At 41.4% G+C, this 21,399-nt stretch overlaps 2 protein-coding genes and 1 long non-coding RNA gene across 11 annotated transcripts in view; 1 reads left to right on the top strand and 2 right to left on the bottom strand.

Annotated features, from left to right (window-relative positions):
• Positions 1 to 292: 292 nt before the first annotated feature.
• CBLL1 (Cbl proto-oncogene like 1) lies at positions 293 to 7,490 on the bottom strand. Of its 4 annotated transcripts, none has more exons than XM_064445089.1 (6): positions 7,406 to 7,490; positions 4,619 to 4,786; positions 4,169 to 4,269; positions 3,826 to 3,909; positions 2,946 to 3,019; positions 293 to 2,391 (listed from the first exon to the last, which is right to left on the bottom strand). In XM_064445089.1, exons 1-6 carry the CDS (start codon positions 7,482 to 7,484, stop codon positions 1,350 to 1,352), a joined length of 1,548 nt encoding a protein of 515 aa, XP_064301159.1. In that variant the 5' UTR covers positions 7,485 to 7,490; the 3' UTR covers positions 293 to 1,349. The 4 variants fall into 4 exon arrangements, with proteins under 4 accessions (XP_064301159.1, XP_064301168.1, XP_064301180.1 ...); XM_064445098.1 differs by having other exon boundaries at positions 4,169 to 4,266; XM_064445110.1 differs by lacking the exon at positions 7,406 to 7,490 and adding an exon at positions 6,790 to 7,395.
• The window catches only part of LOC135312133 (uncharacterized), a 14,668-nt gene continuing 722 nt past the window's right edge, over positions 7,454 to 21,399 (top strand). The window contains exons 1-5 of one of the 6 annotated variants that reach the window (XR_010371806.1): positions 7,454 to 7,514; positions 15,618 to 16,263; positions 17,172 to 17,428; positions 18,282 to 18,419; positions 19,639 to 20,520. This is a non-coding gene — a long non-coding RNA (uncharacterized LOC135312133). The other 5 variants (XR_010371801.1, XR_010371802.1, XR_010371800.1 and 2 more) reach the window with 5 other exon arrangements.
• SLC26A4 (solute carrier family 26 member 4) overlaps positions 11,703 to 21,399 on the bottom strand; it is a 23,405-nt gene continuing 13,708 nt past the window's right edge. The window contains exons 12-20 of the mRNA XM_064445078.1: positions 20,468 to 20,574; positions 19,302 to 19,371; positions 18,888 to 18,980; positions 18,682 to 18,777; positions 16,641 to 16,871; positions 15,120 to 15,174; positions 14,645 to 14,790; positions 13,415 to 13,498; positions 11,703 to 11,779 (exon numbers count right to left, since the gene is read on the bottom strand). Coding sequence (XP_064301148.1) covers positions 11,756 to 11,779; positions 13,415 to 13,498; positions 14,645 to 14,790; positions 15,120 to 15,174; positions 16,641 to 16,871; positions 18,682 to 18,777; positions 18,888 to 18,980; positions 19,302 to 19,371; positions 20,468 to 20,574 — 906 coding nt within the window. The 3' untranslated portion in view covers positions 11,703 to 11,755. The remainder of the gene's footprint in view (positions 11,780 to 13,414; positions 13,499 to 14,644; positions 14,791 to 15,119; positions 15,175 to 16,640; positions 16,872 to 18,681; positions 18,778 to 18,887; positions 18,981 to 19,301; positions 19,372 to 20,467; positions 20,575 to 21,399) is intronic.

Below are 21,399 nucleotides of genomic sequence, written 5' to 3'. Positions count from 1 at the left end.
TGAAAAAACAAAGGTTCAGCACTAACATTGATCAGAAATGCAAAGATAAGCACTCCGAACAACAGACAGCGCTGTCTTGTCTGGTTCTGCTACCAGCTGCACTAAGCAAAAAAAGACACTCTCATTTTCTATATTGTATTTCTCTTTAAAAGTATGCTTATAAAACATAAATTTGGGGCCAAAACAGACCTGAGGGCCTGCTTATATTGCTACTTTTTTTTAAAAAAGGCAAACCAGAACACCTAAGTATTGCCTGTTCAATTAACTCTATATCACAAAATCAAAACAGATAGAGGATGTATAGCTTTTTATTTCTTTATATCAACATACGGGATTTCAGATCACTTCTTTCAGGTTATCCAAATGGGAAGTTTTCCTACTGTACATATTATAGAAGGTGACAGAGGCAAACACCACTTCCCTATCAAAAATCATCTGCTTCTCAGACAGGGCAAGCCAATTCACAGCCACTTCCATGCAAACACAACCATAGGTAAACACAATAGTTTGAATTCAACTCCAGTGAGTAGCGTACACGTAAACAGAGCCTTCTCAACCAAAATTAGCTTTAAAGCAAACAAACAAAACCGAAAAACTCAATCCCCAAAACCCCCAAAAAAACACCAAAACCCACAATACATTATTACACGGTTTCATTTCATGCCCAAAGCTGTATTTCTGATAAATGTATCTTGCTGCAAAAATTTAAAGGAAAAAAAAGAAAAAGCCAAAATGCAGTATTCTACATCTGATTCCTAGTGCCATGAGCTCACCATAGCCCGAATTTGTTATAAGTAGTGGTAACCGTTAGTAGTAGAAATATTAAAGTTCTCTTAATATTTCATTACGCTGCCCATTTGGAAAGTATTAGTGCTGAAATGGTGTCCCAGAACTATGTCTGTGTTAACGTCATATAAAAACCCACCACTTTTACGACCATATTTCAATTTAATTATTGTACACAGGTTAACAAAAACATATCACAAGTGAAACTAAACACTGGATTTAACAAAAACAATATTCAGAATGGTACAACACGTGTTCATTTTCTCCAGGAAATAATATTACAAGTGTTCTTAGGACAATCTAGCCACGCTAGAGACAGAAGTTCTGTTAAAATGCAATCGTGGTCTACTAAGCCACTTGTTTTAGCACTAGAGAATATTTTAAGTCAGACTCCTACAGCCAAGGCTTAAAAATCATTTAAGATTCGAACCCCAAAATGCCTTACAGTCAAAATTACAATATTTTAAAAAACCACAACAGAATAACCCCAAAACAATTAATTAAAAGGCTGTTGTATATAGTCTTATCCTTTTCATAGCACTCTATTCATATAATCACTTGTATCATTGGTAATAGGGTCTGTATCTGGCTTGGTCAGGGTGGTGTGGTCCAGGAAGCGGGGCCTGAGCAGGAGGCCCTTGCATCCTTGGAGGTGGAGGCGGGCCCCTTGGAGCTGGCCATATCCCTGGACTCATTCCCCCGGGCTGTGTGAAAGGAGGGCTAAGAGTTCCTTGATCTTCACTGAACTGTGGCAAAGAGTTGGGATTATAGTGATGGGGAGGAGGTGCGTTTACATTTACAGGTGGGCCTCCATGCTGAGGAGGGGGAGGTCCTGGAGGAGGATGATTCATATATGGTGGCATCTGGGCAATTATATGTCCCGGTGGTGGGGTTATCGGAGGAGGAGCAGAGGTCATTGGTGGCGGAGGAGCTTGGCTATACACCATGTGAGGAGTACCTGCTGCCTGGGGAGGATGCTGCAGTGGATGGCTTATTGGCGGAGGTGGTGGTGGGGGCGGTGCATAATGTTGCTGTGGAGGCATAATATGGTGAGGGTGCGATACCACTGGTTGGCCCTGGTATTCGGGATGATGATGAGCAGGTGCAGGGGCTGGTGGAGGTGGTTCTCGAGCACCTGAATTCGAATCATCCTGAATAGGGACAGTTATTAAGTTGCTGTGTTTTCTTGTTGAAATGCGGAAGGTGTCCTGACTGACTGGGCGAGGTGGTGGCGGAGCCATTGACATCTCTGCAGGAGGCGCACGAATGTCTTCGTGCGGCTGGTTATAGTGCTCGTGTGGCACGTGCTGTAAAGGAGGTGGTGGCATCATGATGTGCTGCTTTGGTGGAATGTGGCTCATATGGTGTTTCTCAGGTGGCATTATGAATCGCTCAGGAATTTCGGCAGGTGGTGGGGCAATTGGAGGATGTACAGGTTCAATCGGAGGACGAGTCACTGGCTTTCCAGCTCTCATATGACGGTGGTTGATGTGAGCTTGTAAGTCCCTCTGTGACAGGTAAGTTCTCTTGCACCCTTGAACAATGCTACACATGAAGAGAGACCCTCGGACACACTGCTCGATTCGCTGCACAGGTTCATTACAGCTAAATCAGAAGATCAAACATTGGTTTATTGTCAGAGAGCTCAATCTGTTTTTATTTTTTTTGTTAAAAGTCAACCAGTTCACCATAATTACTCAAATTTGAACCAACATTTTTTTCCCCAATGTAGCAATAAAAGAAACATTTCATTGATTTTGAAGTTTATCTAGTTTTTCAGTCTCCAAACACGACTATGAAAGAACAAAAAGATTTAATGAGGTGGAAATTTATGAATAGCATCCCTCTCTCTCACAAATTCCTTCTGTGCATTAAGACTTATCAAAGTCACTCTAAGTAACTAAACTGCCATTTATTCCTTTTCAGATTAGAGCAATAGCAGGTTATCTACACAAATACTTAAACAGCACAGTAAACACGGATCTCTTACAACCCCAAAATATGGGATACAAAACTATAATCAAGTGGTGTAGTAGAAAGTACCCCACTGCCTCTACTAAACGTGCACAAATAAGAACCATGTTAATACAGTGTCTGAAATAAGATATTGAAATTACTTTCCCACATTTCCTTTAACAATAGATCTTGAAATAACTTACCCAGGACACATCTTGTCTCCCTTTTTCTCATGTAGTATAGCACAATCATAGCAGAAAACATGCTTGCAAGGTATCTAGAGACAAAAAATGTTAAGATATTGTATAGATATATATGTCATTTTGCACAATACAGTTCCTCCCTCCAGCACACAATTTCTAATAATAGAAGTAACTAAGTTACCTGTGAGGTGAATGGACACAGTGGTAGCTGGCAGTTTACAGCATCTCTGCACAGAAACTTTCTAAAATGGCTTATGCTGAGTTTGGGATTTTTCGGGGTAAGTTTGTTTGGGTTTTTTAGAGTTGGCAAAAACGTATAGGCAAAAGTTCAAGTCTTGCAGTAACACCAACACTGAACATTTACAGAAGCTGCACAGGCAATCTAATTACACTTGTCTTGCTGGCAAGGAAGGAAAGTTTTAAAAGTACTACGTAAGTCAGACCCTGAAGCTTGTTACTTCACACTTATAAATCTAAATTAATCTCAGGGATTTCATTACACTAATTTTAAAGGGACATAAAAGTGAACAGTGTTTCTAACTTCGTTGCAAGTCTTTAATTGAGATGAAGAGCTTGTTTTTAAAGCTGTGTAAGGCCCATTGAACTTGAAGGGTTTTTTGTTGGTGACGGTGTTTTGATTTTTTGTTTAACATTTTCAAGCTTATTTTATTAAATCAGGGGTAAAGTGAAATCAGCCAGGCAGCTGGAACAAAAATACCTCAGCAGCAAAGGCCCCTGGTTCCATCCTGATATTCTTCTGCTGTGCATTCAGAGGCCTGCCAGAATCAGTAAGCTCTAGAGGCCTCACAGAGACACTGTAAAACCTAACTTTACCTAAAGGAAAACCATGGCTGCATCTTCCACTGACAATTTCACTCACCATGCGTCCATACATTTTGATGGGCAATCCACACTTATCACAGAAGTGGACCGGTGTATCATCCTTTTCCCCCAGCAAGTTTATCTGATAGGATAGAGAAGGAGGTGGGAGAACAAACCCCAGCATTACTAAAACTTCTCAGTTCAATTCTTACCAACGCACCCATTATTTCTGAATTTGTTGAGAAGGAAGTAGGAACACCACAAACGTGAGAAAGTAGAGAACATATTTTCGGTCAGTCAAAAGCAACTGACGCACTTTTATTTAAGAAGGTGTCTACCAGGACTACCCACAGTTTGGTTAAGATTAACAAAGATTCATGACTTCCCATCCATGACTTTACCTTGTAGTCCCAAAAGATGGGTCCAGGGAATCTCCTTTGATTGCCAAACATTTCACCTCCTTTGCATTCATATCGCTCCTCTTCATTATAATCAAATTCTTCTGTGGAAAGAAGAAAGAGAAGAAAAACACAAACCAACCACACGCTTTCCTAACTGACACAAGCTGCTATTAAGAGCATGTGTCATTTTATACTGAATCATCAAGAAATGCCACAGCACTTCTCATCAGCTGGGCCCATTCTACAGAGAGGGACAGTAAAAATAGTAAGTCTGTTTCGTGAGCATGCACCATTTAACCCTTAGAGTGCAGCAGTACCCTGAAATTTGAAATTTGTTTTGCACTTGGCTACAATCTTGAACTTCAAGCCTCCAAGACTGAATAAAGCCTTGAACAATGCTGCAGAATCATACACTTCCCTGCTGCAGGGCTAGCATTTATCTTAATTTACCTTCATCACCAGCTTGTGTCTTTGAAGGCATTCTGTTCATATTTCTTGGAGTTCGAGGCGCAGGTTTGGTTTTATTGGTCTGTTTTGAGATAAGCTTTATAGGGATTCTTCTACGAACATCAAGACCACCCAATGATCCTGAACTATTTGTTCCTTGCAAATCATTGTCTATGAAATACAAAAAAAAAGTTTATGTAATTCTTTACTTAACTCATAGTTTCCAAAGAGGCTAAATATTAATGGAAAAGTTTTAAGAAAAATAATTTTTACAACTTGCAACATACAACATATCAAATTTAATCACTAGAAAATAGGTATCTTCACATACAATTTCTTCTAGAAGTCAAGTCACAAATTGTATTGGGAACAACCATGATTTTAGGAAATCTAGTTCTAAAAAATAAAGATGTTTAAAAAAGTTAGCTGGTCTGTCATTTCTTCACAACAGGAAATAAAACATTAATTATGTAGCTCCTCTTACAGCATAACTAGTACTGAATAGTCAATTCTTTGTACAACTTCGACAACAGAGAATTTTTATGAGAAAATATAACGTTTACGATTTATGTAAACAGTTTATTAAAGCTAGAAGGAAACTAGTTTCCACATTAACCCAGCATCTTGACATATCACTTAGAAGTTTAGCATAAAGTATCACAAAAATATCAGTCCTTAAGAGTATGTAGTAGTCTCCTTGCTAAACTGAAAGTCATTGTTCCCCACTAGTTACAGAATTCTCCCTAATCAGATTGAAATCTGAGTACCAGGGCAAAGGAAGCAAGAAATAGCCTGACACATGCATCAGTAGATACAGGCTCCACAGGGTAATCTAGAGGGAGTATTGCAACAAGAAACACCAACAAAGGAGGTACAACTCCCTCAACTTCCAGCAAGTCCTTAAACCACCTTACACCACTGCAGAGCTTCTCATTCAGATACAAATAGAATTATGTCCTTCGTGAATCTACCCAGCTCACTTTTCACTTTAACTGAGAATGCCATTTTGACAGGTGTTTCAAGGCGGGCCATACTCAGCCTCAGGGGGGTGTGCCACAAGCTGTTATGCTGTGAGCACTGCCATTCCACTTGGTACAGCACTGCAGCCCTGGAATGACTGTTGAGGCCTCCAAGGATTACAGCACAGTAGCATCTGGACACCAAAATTAGGCCCCCATTAGTGTCATTCTGCACCATACCTCGCAAACTACTGTCCCTCAAAGCCTATAACCACCCCACACAACAAGTAGGAGGAAAAACAGCAAAAAAAGGGGGATTGCTCTAAGTTATTTCGCACCTACCACCAAAACTACAAACTGCAACAAAATTTCACATTGGGACTGTGCCCCGACAGTCACTTTACCTCACAGTCAAGGCCCTCAATTTCCTCTGACAGATCAAATGTATTTATTCCTCTTAGCACTGTGGTTGACACATTTCACTCTAGAAGACAATATGTAAAAAGGCAAAACCAATAAAGCCTGGTTTTACTTTTGCTCATTTGTTGCTTTTGTTCAGGCTGTCCTGTTCGCTAAACAGATGACCCAGCAAATGTACAACTACGACACCAGGCTCCCCCAGAGACCGCTGGCCTGGAACATCAGAGATAACAAGGCTAAAGCTGCCTGTTTCCCACCTGTTGGGAAATCCTGCTTTCTATGAGAACACACAAAAACACAACATCACAGACTAGAAAAAGTCTCTGCGAGACCTCAATCCATTTGCAAACAGGGATAACTAGAACAAACTTTGAAAAAAATGAACCAAAACAAAAACCCAAACAAACAAAAACAACAAACAAAAAATAAACAACAAAAAACTTGTGCTTTATTCAGACCATTGAACAAGGAAACAGTTAAGGTCTGGTTCGTGTCTTCCCTACATAACTTTGCAAGCTAAGAATATTTACACGAGTTAGCTGCTTAACTAATCCAAACTAGCAAGTCTATTAGTTATTCATGTTTCAGGGAAGGATAATAAATTTCAATCTGTGTAAGAATAACTAGCAGGCTTAATTCCAGAAAAAAATACGAAAAACATACCAAAACTGCTAAGACCACTTAGGGAAGTTCTGAGGCGATACATCCTCCTGAACTGTCACCTCTGCCCACGTAAGTTTTATTTTTGTATTTCACGTTTTTTAAAAATTCATAAATATAGCTCAAATACCATACCTTACACGTATAAATTTGTAACGCAATCTTTGCTAAGGTGAAGAAAAAGGCCAAGCCCACCCTAGCAAAGCCCCCCGTCCGCTCCTCTATTCGCCAGACCACGCCAGCGCGCTAACCAGCCAAGTGCCAACGCCGGGGAACCAAACTGAAGCACACGAGAGAGCCTCCTCCGCAGAGCACGACCGCGGCACCAGAACACCCCTCCCAGCCCCATCCCGGGAAGGCGGCGGGCGGACGAGCGCCCCGCCACCGCCTCCCGATGGCCGAGGGCGGCCGCGCCTGCTGCGGGCCGGCGGGGTCCGGGCAAGCCGCACCGCGGACCGGGGCCCCGCGCCGCTGTCGGAGGGCGCACGGCGGCGGGAGCGGGGGGGCGGCGGCAGCGGGCCCGCCCGCCCGGCGCTGAGGGGACAGACTAGGCCCCGCCGCGCGAACGGCGGCAAGCCCGGGCCCCGCCGGCGTCACCGGGCGCCGGACCGCGCCGGGCCGCACCCCGCCGCGCCCCCAGCGCCGCCCCGTAGCCAGCGGCCCAGCGCCCGGCCTCTCGCCGCCCGGCAGCGCGGAGCGGGCCCGGAGAGGGACGGGTACGATCGGGCCTCCCGGCCTCTCCCCGCCTCACCATTGTGGTCCATGATTCGGCGCGGGGCGCTGTGGGAGCGGAAGGGCGCGGCCGGAAGCGGAACGGGCGGGGCGGGCATGAGAAATCGCGCAGCGGGAAAGCGTTCGTGGTGAGGCGCTCACTGTGGTCCCGCCGCGGGACAGCGAGGCCATGGTGGAGCCCGTGGGGGACGCTTGGCGGAGCGGTGCGCCCCTGGCTCCCCGCAGTCTCCGCGATGGGCCCAGGGAAGAAGGCGCGGCGACCCCGCGGCGCCTGCCGGGATGGCGGCTATGTGCGGCTGCCTCCGGGCGGGGGGCGGGTGCGGCGCGCATGCGCGCGGTGGTCCGTGCGGGAGCCGTGGGGGCCCCGCAGACAGTGCGGGGCGGGCTTCGCAGGGGCCGCGCGGGTGTGAAACCGCCCTGGGGTAACATCTTGTGTGTTTTAGTGACGTGCTGCCCGTGTACCGGGTACCACGTGTGCCACGTACACAGCCATGCTGCACTGTGTTCATAGCTTCTGTAGTGCTGAAAGAAGGAAAGGATTATAAATACAATTAAATAATAGGTTATAGGGTAGAAAGTGGCATCAAGCAAGCCCATCCTGGGCTGCATCACAGGAAGCATGGACAGCAGGTCGAGGGAGGTGATTCTCCCTCTCTGCTCTGGTGAGACCCCACCTGCAGTGCTCCATCCAGCTGTCGAGCCCTCAGCACAGGAAGGGCGTGGAACTGTTGGAGCGGGTCCAGAGGAGGCCACAAAAGTGATCTGAGGGCTGGAGCACCTCTCCTATGAGGACAGGCTGAGAGAGTTGGGGTTGTTCAGCCTGGAGAAGAGAAGGCTGCGGGGAGACCTTATTACGGCCTTTCAATACTTAAAGGGGGACTCTAGGAAGGATGGGGGCAACCTCTTTAGCAGGGTCTGTTGCGACAGGACAAGGGGTCATGGTTTTAAACTAAAAGAGGGTAGATTCAGACTAGATATAAGGAAGACATTTTCTACAGTGAGGGTGGTGAAACACTGGCACAGGTTGCCCAGAGAGGTGGTAGATGCCCCATCCCTGGAGACAGTCAAGGTCAGGTTGGACGGGGCTCTGAGCAAGCTGATCTAGTTGGAGATGTCCCTGTTCACTGCAGGGGGTTGGACTAGTTGACCTCTAAATGTCCCTTCCAACCCAAACCATTCTGTGATTCAAGCAGTCCTTCCAGAGCCCTAAGGTAGGGGCACCTCCAAACACTTCAGATTGGTGACTGACTCACTAAAGGTCTCCAGGGTTGGGATCTTGTGTCCGTTCAGACAATGTCTCGTTATCTTTATAGCCTTAACATACAACAGCTGCCATTTAAGCCTAATGCTTCTTGCCTTATCGCCACAAACCAGAAAGAACAGGTTTTCCCTGTTGCCTTTGTTGTTCCTCAAAAGGCAGACCCAAGGGAAATGTGATGCTCTTCCTGGGGTAACATGCTTTATTTCCCCATAATAATAATTGACAAAGAGAAGAGTTTTTACAAAAAAAAAAACCAACGATGCAGTTTAATGGAGCAAGTTTTCAGTCGGCACAACTTTATTTTCTAGTTAATGAATACAATTACTTTTAAAATGAAGCTTTTTAAAAGGGTAAAAAACTTAAAATAGATCTCCAAATTTAATACCTGACATGCAAAGACAGACTAGTAATATTCAAAATGCATCCAAAAATATCACTTCTTCATTCTACTGGAAGAAGGTAAGCATGCCTAATTACATTACTGACGGATGTTTGAATTAGTACAAAATTGTATAGAATTTTATCTTCATTGCAAAATCCACTATTTTGGTATCCTTAATTTTGATGGATATGTAGAAGCGCAAACCCCTGACCCACTGAGAGGTGTTGGAATGCCTTCTCGCTGTTCTATGCAACTGTGGGCTTCGTGTGCAATGCTGGTTTTCAGGAAAAGTTGAATATTTTGTGCCAGTTTAATTAAGAACAAATGCAACCATGCCTTGAAGAAATATGCAGGCCAAGAATAAGTGCATTGCATCATACTTTATCACAATTACTTCCAGCTGAAATGTCATATTTGGAAAGGAAGCAGGAAGACTAATATTTAATTGCTTTTTCTAAATACCTGTATGGACAAGAACTGGAAAAAGTTCAAAAGGTAACATAAGCCCATACTTCTGTCAAGTATAAATCTATACTCAAGCTTCACAGTGCAGATGTTCTCTTGAGGAATAAAAAAATCCACTGCTATCATTTTTTATGCCATCTTCTCCGTAGTATGTGTTCTGTATAAAAATTAGCTGAAAGCTCACTTATCAGTCCTAGGTAGAATACTGTACTTTTATTTTTTATATCAGATGTTCATCCACTTTAGAAAAGCAATACAGCTTCTGAGAAACATGTTACTGGCCTTGTCCATCACTGGGTGCTGTGTGCACTGGCAAGAGCGGCTCATATTGAGGCGAGTATAAGCTGGGGCCGTGGCCTGATAGGCAAGTTCTGTCAGTAATGTGGACAGAAGCGCCAACCTCCTGCATTAGGTTGGTGCGTGGAGCGGGAGAGAATGAGGACAGGTAGCACTAAAAGCGTGAATTGTCCAATCACAGCCTGAGCTTAAGCATTAGTGTAAACAGAAATGAATACTTCCCTTTGAGGAGGTCTGATTTGCCGCTTAAACACATGTCTAATTCTCAGCTTGTGAAAATGCCAATCCGACATACAAGTGGCATACAAAAGACCTCCGTTTTTGCTGGCTTGGACAGAACATCAGTATCATCTAGGCTCAAACCTGTATTGCTTTTGAAATGAGAAACTTCACTGACTATCATGAGGACTGAAGTTTTGGCCTTAATGAGAGGATGAAGACATCGGTCTGGGGCTGTTACCTACTGTGTAAGATACTGTCCAACTGGCTGAAGGTTATAGGGGTTTTTTCATTGATTTTAATTGAGTTCGTTCAGGTCCTTAGGACAGAATAATTTGTTTAGTGCTTAGCTTTTCACCTGAGATTTTCCACTAACTTTACTTGCAGCAAAAATCTTCTCTGTGCAGGAAAATTTTCTGACATAATCAAGTAAAGAAACTTAAATATGTGAATATACTGAAGGTAGGTAGCCCGCATTGTGAAACTTAAAGGGATTTTATACCCAGGCATTTCTTACACTTCTGTTATTATCTGTTCCCTCACCATGCAGGGTTTTTTTTCAATTTTAAAAATTAATGTAGTGCTAAAAAAATTAAGGTAGCAATCTGTTTTCCATCAAAACACAGTTCTTCTTCATGAGAAGTAAGAACATTGATTTCCTGTGTATCTATTTTATATAGTCCTAAAGCAAGGATTAAAGTTTTGCAGGTCAAATCCTTTATCTTTTGTAAATTATTGCACTTGTGCATTATTGACTGTCAAATGTGGAAGAACAGCAGCAGTTTGATGTAGAATATTAAAAGAAGAAATATGCTATATAAAAATATAACTATTCATTAAAGTAAATAAACTCCTATATTCCATTTTAAAAAACCCAAAAGGTCACATTCTGACTTTCTTATTTGCACTCAGTAGCAGCCTGTCTACAGATTCCATTAAGTACTTGGGGACTAAGGTTTTTGTTAATCTGATTCATGACATGATCTGCCTCTTAGTGAAAGATATGTATCCTAGCCAAAATAATATTCTGAGTATAATTTTAGGGATGGTCATTAATAGTAATGCATGATTTGCTACAATGGGATTAATACAGAACTAATGAATGCATATTCAAGGGTCTTTTCTACTGAAACTTACCCTATTTGAAGTTTTATAGTAGTTTAGTGCCATTTTCTGTTTCATGTGACTGTTTCACCTGTCACATCAAACAACCTGCAGCAATTTAAGGCATTGCTTGGAAAAAATGATCACAATACATTCTTCGAGACTTGTCAGCACATATGCTCACACTAATGTTCTAGAATTGCAAAGCCTTGGCCAGCTGCAACTCCTGCCCTCTCTCTAGGCATCGTGCAAATACAGAACAAAGGGCCTGCCATCCAAAGATTTTGGTCTCTTCAACTCTCCTGGGCAGAGCACGAAGCAGCTTTTCATCCTGAACATGCTGGTAAAACAGTGTAATGTACCTTCTGCCTGACTAGTCCCAAAACCAAGTATATCTTTCATAATAGTCTTCTGAATTTTTATCAGTATATTGTATTGAAAAGTGCTTGCTGAATCAATGTCCAGAATACTTCTGGAATAATGTTAGCTAAAATTTGGAGATTTCTAGAGATCTGTGCAGGCAAACAATCAGGGTTTTCTTCAAGTGCAAAGATTGGTTTCATTGCAGAAAATGCTTATATAGTACCGGTGCATAAATATTGGTGTGAGTTCACAGGTAAGACGGTGCCAGCAGTCCGTCTTCAGGAAGCAAGTCTGCGCATAGCCTAGTGAAATGGTTTTCAAAAGATGGAGAGAAACAGGCCATGGTTAGTTCTGAGTACACACCCGCTGAGAAAAATAAAATGTTTGTGTATGTGTTAACTAGGAACTACCAAGTTCAACCTGGCCTCAGTGAAAGTAACTCTTCTGAGGCAGTTACCCTCTGACGATTCAGTCAGGAAGCTGCAGGTCTGAAGGTTACTAGCGCTTGCCTTCAAAATGTGGCTATAAAGGTGGAGGACAGTAACCTCTCAGAACGCTCTTTGACCTTGGATTGGTAGTTTTGTGCCTGGCTTCTTAATGACAATATTATAAATATCTAAGTAACTGTGTGAATAGAAATTGGAATTCAAGTCTCTTTGGCCTGACATTCCCAAATGCTGCTGTTACAGAATAATGGTGTCTTTCTAGCTTTTTTAATCCTTCATTCCTTTCTGCACTGTGACTTACAATGGAGTGGAAAGTGCTTCTTCCCGTATTAGTGATAAAGAATAATATCTGGGTCTCTTGCAATGTTCGTACCAACCAAAAAAGGAGGGGGTGAATCAGGAGTACCAAGTATCACAATCTACTTACCAAGCCTTGATAAAGTTTAAGAGGCTTTTAGGATCTTAGTTTCTCCTCTCACCCATCTGCCTTCCAAGCTGACCTTACCTTCTCCTACGGGTGTTCACACTATAGCAGAAACTACAATGCAGGGTGATGCTGAGAACCTCTACCCAGCCACAACCTCCTCTTACCTACTGGCCTCCAGGGACCTCTACGTCCCACATGCACAGCAACCTTGCTGCAGCATTTTGCTAGAGCATGACAGAGAGAAGGGTCACAGCATGAGTCCAGCCCTTTTCCATTCCTGCTGCTGAAGCAGAGAGGCCAAGCACATGCCACTACCCCATTTTAGATCAGGAATTAAGAATGGAGTTCTGAAACAGTAGCGTAATAGGAGGGACACATAATAATCATGCCTTTACCTACATGGAATGTTGTAATGCTTCCAAGGTATTCATGCATCACTAGTTTAATCCATCTCAGGCTATAAAAGGGCATTTACCCAGTCTCCTATTTTCCTAATAAGCAGCCTGTGTGCTGCACCATTATTTTAGCAGTAGGTGCTACTTTATTTTCTGGCAGTATTCTGTAAATACAAAATACCATGGTAATGCTTCAGTGGACTCACATTGTTGCATGTTATGTTCAGTACACTACTTTGCTGCAGCCTCCTCTAAAATGTTCAGATTGTGCAAGAAGATGTCTGCTGTGTTAAAAGGAGGAATGAAAGGGGCATGAGGTTGACTGTAATTTCGGACTCAGGTGCCTCAAGCCTTACCAAGTCTTCTTTTAGGCATCTAACTTGTGTTCAGTCTATTTATAAGGCTGTGGAAGGCAAAAGTAGTCCTAAACTGACAGATCAGGAGATGCTTGTGCACATAAAATCTACTACATCTCAAGAAAAACTTGGCTTCCTCCACTAAGCACTGACATTCAGGTACCCGGGGAGGGTATTTATTTATGGAGAAGGAAACTGTTGAGGGCTCAGTTCATCCGCCATCCTCTCACAGCATGACTCAATGCTACAGGGAAAGGAATAAAGCCAGCAGTATTCTATAAGAAATAGACACATTCAGTTCTAAAGTGCATACCTCTTCCTGAACATCAAGTTCATCATCAGGCCCGCTTGTTTCTGTGAATTCTATGGGTTCTTTAGACTCCTGCATGAGTGAAATCTTGGCAGAAAGAAATTAAGAAACATGATGAGTTAGGCGTTGTCCATATCATTGAAATGGATTTATTACTCTGAAATACCTTAACATAACTTCCACAGCTTACAATAGTGTTGTTTACTGTTCCTTGACAAAGCTGTTGACATAGTTCAGCTGAAAGGAACTTAAAAGTTGAAATGCTTTTGTTCCTGCTTCTCATACAACTAGTTATGGCTTTGTAAAAATAATAAAAGCAGAATCTATCTCTAAACTGCTGTATAGTTTGTCAAAATGTTAATCTCTACTATAAGACAGTAGTATGCAAAAATTATCAGAAAATAAGGGTCCCATCCTAGTTATTTATCAGTAATATTAATTTTAATTACTATTTATTCATAATACTGTAACAGTGATTGCTAGGGAAGGAATTTTGATGAAAAGGCAGGAGAATATTATAAGGCCATTTTCCTAATGTGGGCCCACATCTTTAAAAGAGTGTTCTGGTTATCTCAAAAAACACAGAATACAACTAGGAAATGCACAGAGAAGGGCAGTAGGAATGAACAGTAGTGTGGAACAGCTTCCATGCACACTCACACCAAGCAGAATGGGACTCTTCAGCTTTGATTAATAGTGTTGGGAAAGGGAGCAGGGAATGATTATTCATTGCAACTAGCAATCCAGAAATCCAACAGCCTTAAAACAAATGGGAAATATTTGTCATATAACACACTTAAAATTACAGAACCCATCTCCACAGGATAGTGTCAAGCTAAAATGTGTAAAGGGATTCCAAAAGGAGTATGACAGATCCATTGAAGAAAACTCCATCTGTGATGATTAAATATAATGATCCAAATGCAACTTCCAGCTGAGGAAGTTCTTAAGTTGCCGGTTGTCAGAAACGAGAAAATGTGTCTTAGGACAAACTGTTCTCCATATGTCCTGCTTCTTATGTTCTTTTCACTAACAAGATCCTGGGGTCAACAGACCCTTCCTTTGATCTATCAAAATATTCGTGTACTACAGAAGCTGTCCAATTTACCAGACTCTCACTTTATTTGTACACAGCTCTATGTCTAGTTTTCAAATGTGCCATGCTGTAATGGAAATTGCAAGAATGAATGCTAGATGATAGAAGGAGGGAAACATACCAATGGATATCCTTACCTTCTCTAATATGGGATCCTGGTTGTCATGGTATGTCATTTGTTTCCTTATGTAGAGCACAGCATCATGGACAGTCAAGAAGAATATGTCTTTTCTGACAATATCATCAAAGAAGGCACTCCGTTCCAATTGAGATATAAGGTTGTCTGAATAAAGAAAGTCATAACACGTTAATGCAGTTTGAAATAATTTAAGAAATGAATGTCAGAATACATGGTTGCAACTATCAGAAATGAAACATACAGCCAAATCAATCAATCGATCATAGCCTTCTCTCAACTTTTACTTTCTATACTTCCTTTAAACCCCACCGATCTTTGTGTCCCACCACAGCCCATCATGTTTATCAGTGTGATAATTCACGTATTTGTTAGCACAAATGCTCCCACAGACACATCTACAGATCTGTTCTCATCCCTTCTCATCTTCATTTTATTCTTTGCATGAGTGGTAGTAGAAATATTTGGATGTTTACCTTGATATGAAGCAAAGTATACTTTCACATTAATTCTCTCAAACTCTCTAATTATCTGAAAAATAAAAGTTTGCAACAAGGTCATAAAAAAAGGCTGTAAGGAGAAAATGCATATACATATATAGGTCTGTATATGTAATTTATAGACACACACACTCTCTTTCTCTCCATTTGTTTCTGAGCATCTTCATTCCAAATTGTATGTTTTGTTTATTGATCATAACTAAGGAACAGCCATACTTTGCTATACTTAAAGATCCAGTAGTTAAGTACCTGGTTGCTCAAGTGGCCTATCTTTGACTATGTAAGTGGAACTATCAATTTTACAGACATACATTGCTACCTGTTAAAGTTCTCATAATACAAATAATCATGTCTCTTCAAGTGAGAACCGTGTGGGCCTGAGCAAGCTTTGTTTCTCCCCATGTATGTGTGATATGATACAGTCTTTCACTGGCACATGCAAATTTCTTTTACACAGATTTTTTTGTCATGCAGTGCACCAGATGGACCTGTTCTTGGGTGAAAGAGCTGCATATGGAAAGAGTCATGTCTGTGGACCCCATATCTCTTTTGTCTCAGAAGCTGAAACTGAATCGAAACTGCACAGAAGGCTGAAGCAAGGCACTCAGCATTCTTGTATTTCAGTTAGTTAAGAGGTGGGAGACTGGATTCTACCCCGGATCCCTGGTGGCAGCAGGCAAGTCTCTTAGCAGGGTATTTGCAGCCGTGATTGCTAATTCCGTTCTCTTCTGTTCATTGATAAACTAGACTCTTGGTTATAGACAGGCTAAGCAGTCCCAACTGCAAAATGAAGTTAGTGAAAGCAGCAATCTGAACATATGAAGTATCATAAAAGACTAAAGACTGAACAGTCTGGTCCCACACATCTGTAATGGGGCACCAAAAAGTAAAGGAAATACTTGGCCTTAATTTTTTTCATCTCACTTCCCTCTCCCTAAACTAGGAATATTATCTCCTTATTATGCAGTGTGATATTTGAAGGTGAATGAATGAATGTTGATGAAGCGCTCTGATATTACACACAGAAAACCCTATAAGGAAATGAATCATTCTTCCTGCCATTGTAATTAAATAATATGGAATGAATAAATAAATCTTGTGGATAAAGACTGAAGTGATGGTAAGACAAAATTTTTTACTACCTCTGTTGAGTGAGCATCATCCTGTGCCCAGATTAAAGCAGGAGGCATGTGGAAAGAAAATAGATAACTAAAATATTTCATAACATATTCATACAAGGGGACCACATTTTGCAGTTCTGATCTTAAGAGTACTTGACCATGCAACCTTCATATTGTTCTTCTAATGCATTTTTAAAATTTTTTTCCACATAAAATATGCACACCCCAAAATTCTACCTCTTGCTGTATAAGCTTTAAAGGTATTTTCAACAACTGACTTTTAAAAACCCAGAAATTAACTTCAGCTAACAGCTCTTGATTTATATACTAGTGACTAGTTTCATTTTCATGGAACACCAGCAAAAAATGCCCTTACCGTTTTTATTGATCTCACAGCTACAATATCCAAGAAGGTTACTGCTCCAAAATCAAGAATGAGGCTGTGGATGGGCACCTTGGGGATGTTTACTTTGACTGGGAGTTCTGAATTCCAGTCCACCTGGATCTCGACTTCTTTGGTGGGAAACTGAATAGCATCATTGTCTTCAGGTTCCTCATCAGTCTCAAAAGCTTCATTATTAATACCAGGCTCACTGATGATGCCATTCTAATGTGCAGATAGTATGTGGAATACAGCATTTAATAATGGAGAAAGTTTTGGAGTTACAGGAAATACTTTGCTGTAATAACTTCTGTTTCAGGAATTAACAAGACCAATATTTGTGACCAGTACCCCCTGCTCCCAACCCCTGGTGATGTGGTTAGCGTAATGCCATTTTATAAGGCAAACAGCCATTCTCTGTGACCAAGCAGATCACATATTCATTCCCTTTCCCCTCATTCTCAGGCCTTGAAGGTCCTGTGAACCAAGTAGACAAACCAGATTTCTTCTTCCCCTCCCCACCAGCCTCAAGATTCCTAGGCACCAGCCTGGTTACTCCCTTCCTTGCCAGCCTTGAAGGTGCCAGGCACCCAGCCAGCCAGGTGTGGTTGATGACCCCATTGCAGAACAGAGAAGCATAACAGCGCACAGAGCACTGTCTATAAAGTCAAGCAGTTATAAGTCCTAAGTGGGGAATTTGGACCGGAACTGCTGCAGGGAGACCCATGACCTCCTGGTAGCCAGGGACACCTCCACCATCATTGACTTCCTCCGAGGACTGGGTGAGTGGCTCGTCTTCTTTTATATGACTCTTGAGTCTAGATTATGATTGTTATATTGATACATCAAACCATGTATTAAGATCTGACCTGATCTGCAGAGGGTCAGGGTGATTAGAAGCCATAAGTTAAGTGAGGGTCTAGGTGATTAGAAACTATAAGTTAAGTTGTATTATTAATTCTGTATTATGCTACTTAGAAATTGTACTACATTGATTCTCTGTAGAAATCCTGTGCCATTCTAGTAGTGAATTCTGTGCTATACTAATCATAGAAACCTGTTAAGAAAAATAAAAGTTTAACTGTAACTACAATTTAGCACCATCATCATTCAGCCAAGGATCCCTAAAAGAACCTGTCTGTCCCCTTAGCGTAGGGTGACAATACTGCATCCAAGAATTTAAAGAAAAACAAGACAGAGCACAGAATTACCTCCTCCTTCTCTGTGCAGTCTATTTCCTTTCCTCTTTTTTTCTTTGTTAAAAGAGCATCTTCCTGCAAAAGGGCCACTATCCGGAAAAATAAATACTTCAGAGCTTCTCCCTCCCTTGATAGCTTTATTTCTAGTAGATATTTAAGACCAGTATTTTCAGCTTTGAATTAGATTTACTATATATGATAACATGGGAAAATTACTAGGTCAAAACATAACTGAGCATTTAACTGCATCATAAATTGTAATATATACAGGAAATACTGCATCCTGTACTGACAGCAATGACAACAGAAAACCCATTTTCAGCTTCCAGCTCTGGAGATTTAATAGGTTGCCTGTACCTGTCCAATTAAAGGTAAGCATTTAATTTTTGAAATGTACATTCCATACTGAGAGGAACATATGCCGCTTTCTTTAAAGACGATGTGGAAGGCTATGTCTACCAGACAACTGATAGAGCTCACCTGAGCATAGGAAGCTGGATGACAGGAGCATGTACACATGGAAGAGCCAGCACTTTTATTGCACAGAGACAATCTGAGGTGGTGAGGGGCAGAGGTAAGATCAGGGAATCTCTTGCTTCCATCCTGTTAACTCTATGAGTGTCACAGCTGCCTGAATCTATGGGGTCCTTGGCAATAGGTGTACTGCTCTGCTAAGTCTCCTGCAGGTCCCAGACTTCCTACCATACTAATAAGTCACACTTTTCCATCTTTATTTTAAAGATGAGTAGAGAGGAACTAATAATTAAGACTAAAGTAATAAGCTCCATTAAGTAATCTTTGAGAAAAAAAAATAGAAATAAAAATATTTGTTTTACCTTAGTAGCTTTTAATTTCCCCTTCTTGATTAGCTTTTGTATCTTCCTCAGTGCTTTCAGTCTCTTATTATATACCTTGACTGCATCAAATCCCACCTACAGAAAAAGGATCAAGACATTCAAATGATTTAATTTTACCTAGATATAACTCTGAGGAAATCTCAAAGACCATTAAGAAGAATCCAAAACCATCACATATCACTTACTGTGGATTTGAGGCTGCTTTTCAGTCCATCAATGTTAGCATAAAAAATTGGACTTGAAAACTTGAGAATCTTCACACCTTCTGGTTCTATAACCTGTTGCCAAAGAATATAAGGTTAAGCAGCAACAACCATATTTCGGCTAATAAGAAGGAGTTTAACTGTTTCAACTGTTCAAGTACATATCTAATTAACAAGAAAATGGCATATCTTTTCTGATAATTGAGGTGATTCAGTTTTTAGACGCTTACAGCTCCAGCATGCAATATGGTCCAACCATCTGGATCAAGATGAAGAATTTAATGCTGAAACTTGTTACCTTTGAGCACTCCACTTCCAAATTCAAGTGGAATTGTCCACAATATGCAAGGCACAACTTTATCTTACACTGGCTTGTAGACTGAAGCAATGGCTTACATTTTTGTAGTCCTTGACCTTCTTGTAGATGTCTGTGCCAGGAATGTTTCCAAAGCCACCCCATGAAGGACTAAAACAAAAAGAAAAGACAGTGAAGGTAAACACCATACTTAAGCATTCACAGAGTTGAAGGGATTGCTGCCATCTCTTTCATGCTTTCTCTTTGTCTTCTTTCACAGGCTCAAGTCTTGTATAAGCAGTAAGTGAAAAGGTTATTGGCATGTGCAACATACTGTAGTAGTATTACCGCTAAGAGTTACCATAATGATCAATTAATTACAGAAGCCATTAATACATCTTTTTATGTTTGATCTGGAATGTTTCTATCCCTTTCCAGAACTTAGCTATGTGGGTACATAAAGTCCTGCTGAAGTACTGCATCCGGATCTGGAGTCCTCAGTTCAGGAAAGACATGGACGTGTTGGAGCAGGTCCAGAGGAGGGCCATGAAAATGATCAGAGGGATGGAGTGCCCCTCCTACAAGGAAAGGCTGAGAGAGTTGGGGTTGTTCAGCCTGGAGAAGAGAAGGCTCCAAGGAGACCTTATTGAATTGCAGCCTTTGAATACTCTAAAGAGGGCTTATAAGAAAGATGGGACAGACTTTTTAGTAGGGCCTGTGGCAATAGGACAAGGGGTCATGGTTTTAAACTAAAAGAGGGTAGATTCAGACTAGATATAAGGAAGACATTTTCTACAGCGAGGGTGGTGAAACACTGGCACAGGTTGCCCAGAGAGGTGGTAGAAACCCCATCCCTGGAGACAGTCAAGATCAGGTTGGATGGAGCTCTGAGCAAGCTGATCTAGTTGGAGATGTCCCTGTTCACTGCAGGGGGGTTGGACTAGAAGACCTTTAAAGGTCCTTTCCAATCCAAACTATTCTATGATTCCATGATGATTCTATGATAAATAACATATGGTTAAGTACCACCAGAGTACCTAACATGATCTAGAATAAATACTGATAAAATAATGCAGCTTCTCTTTTTTTTCAGTGTAATTATATGATAGCACACAGTGTTTTGTTCTAAAGAATAGATTTTTTTCCATTTCAAAATTTTTGTAAAACCAAGCAGATTTTCTGCCACAAATCATTTAGCTTTTCAGCATATTGTCTTCCTTTTTCATGGTATAACACTAAGAATTATTTCTGGTCCTGTGTTACTTACAACTGAACTCTCAGCACAACTGTCAGCAGTCCAAACAAAAGGCCAGCAAGTAATCCCAAGTCAAGTCCCAGAATGATGGATGCTACACATGTGAAAACCCAGATCATCTGGAGAGGAAATAACAAATGTCAAGTCTCTTAATTATAGCATATAACTCCTGGTCACACTAAAGAATCACTAGACCAGACATTATGAGTAGCAGAAGAATTTAACTTTGGAGCTGATCACTGGCAATTAGCTGACTTCCATACAAAAGCCTTCCTCTTTCTCCAAGACGCTTCTATCCATCACTATCTTATTGGGCATATTTAACTTTTTAGGAAATAAGTATTTTTTAACATAACAACATTTTTCAAGGATTCAGTTATTTTTGTGAGATTAAAGGGGATGCAGCTAACCACTGCATTTTCTTCTTTCTGATAGTAGCAGTCTTTGTTAATCTTTCTTTAGAAATTGGAAAGAATTTATCTTCCCAAGGTGTAAAATACTGTAAGATGCCCACCTGGAGACATAGAGAGAGGCAAAGGGGCTCCTCAGTGATATCTAAGAATCAGACCGTTCCAAAGAGAGATATTTCATATTAACAGGTTGACAGCACTCTTTAAAGTCTCCACTGAATATTCAGGCAGAACAGTTGAAGTGGGCTCCTCAGTTCCTCTCTGCATCACTACCCAGGCAGAATACCCAGTGGACCCAATCGTACAGAAAGCTGAGTGCCTGCACTTCTCACAGAAGTCAATGGGACCTTTTACCTATAAAGAGGACTAGTAAATGATTGACTAAAAAATCTCAGATCTACCTAAGGCAGGTACTGCCCAGTGACATACACCGTAAAATCTATGCATAGTAAGGACTGCATGGAGAAAATACCTTCCATGCAATCTTCTCCTGCCCTAACGGCCACACTGAAGGTCTGTTCCACAGAAAACACA

Source organism: Phalacrocorax carbo, chromosome 1, assembly GCF_963921805.1.
Source record: "Phalacrocorax carbo chromosome 1, bPhaCar2.1, whole genome shotgun sequence".
Lineage (NCBI taxonomy): Eukaryota > Metazoa > Chordata > Aves > Suliformes > Phalacrocoracidae > Phalacrocorax > Phalacrocorax carbo.
Note: the sequence above shows the minus strand (reverse complement) of the source record. Positions and strands in the feature narration are given on the sequence as shown.

Coding starts and splice junctions, on each gene's coding strand:
- CBLL1 (XM_064445089.1), bottom strand. CDS start 7,484: ATGCCCGCCCCGCCCGTTCCGCTTCCGGCCGCGCCCTTCCGCTCCCAC. Junction 3,020..3,825: donor TCAAAATGTATGGACGCATG/GTGAGTGAAATT, acceptor TTTTGTCTCTAG/ATACCTTGCAAGCATGTTTT. Junction 2,392..2,945: donor GGAGACAAGATGTGTCCTGG/GTAAGTTATTTC, acceptor CTTCTGATTTAG/CTGTAATGAACCTGTGCAGC.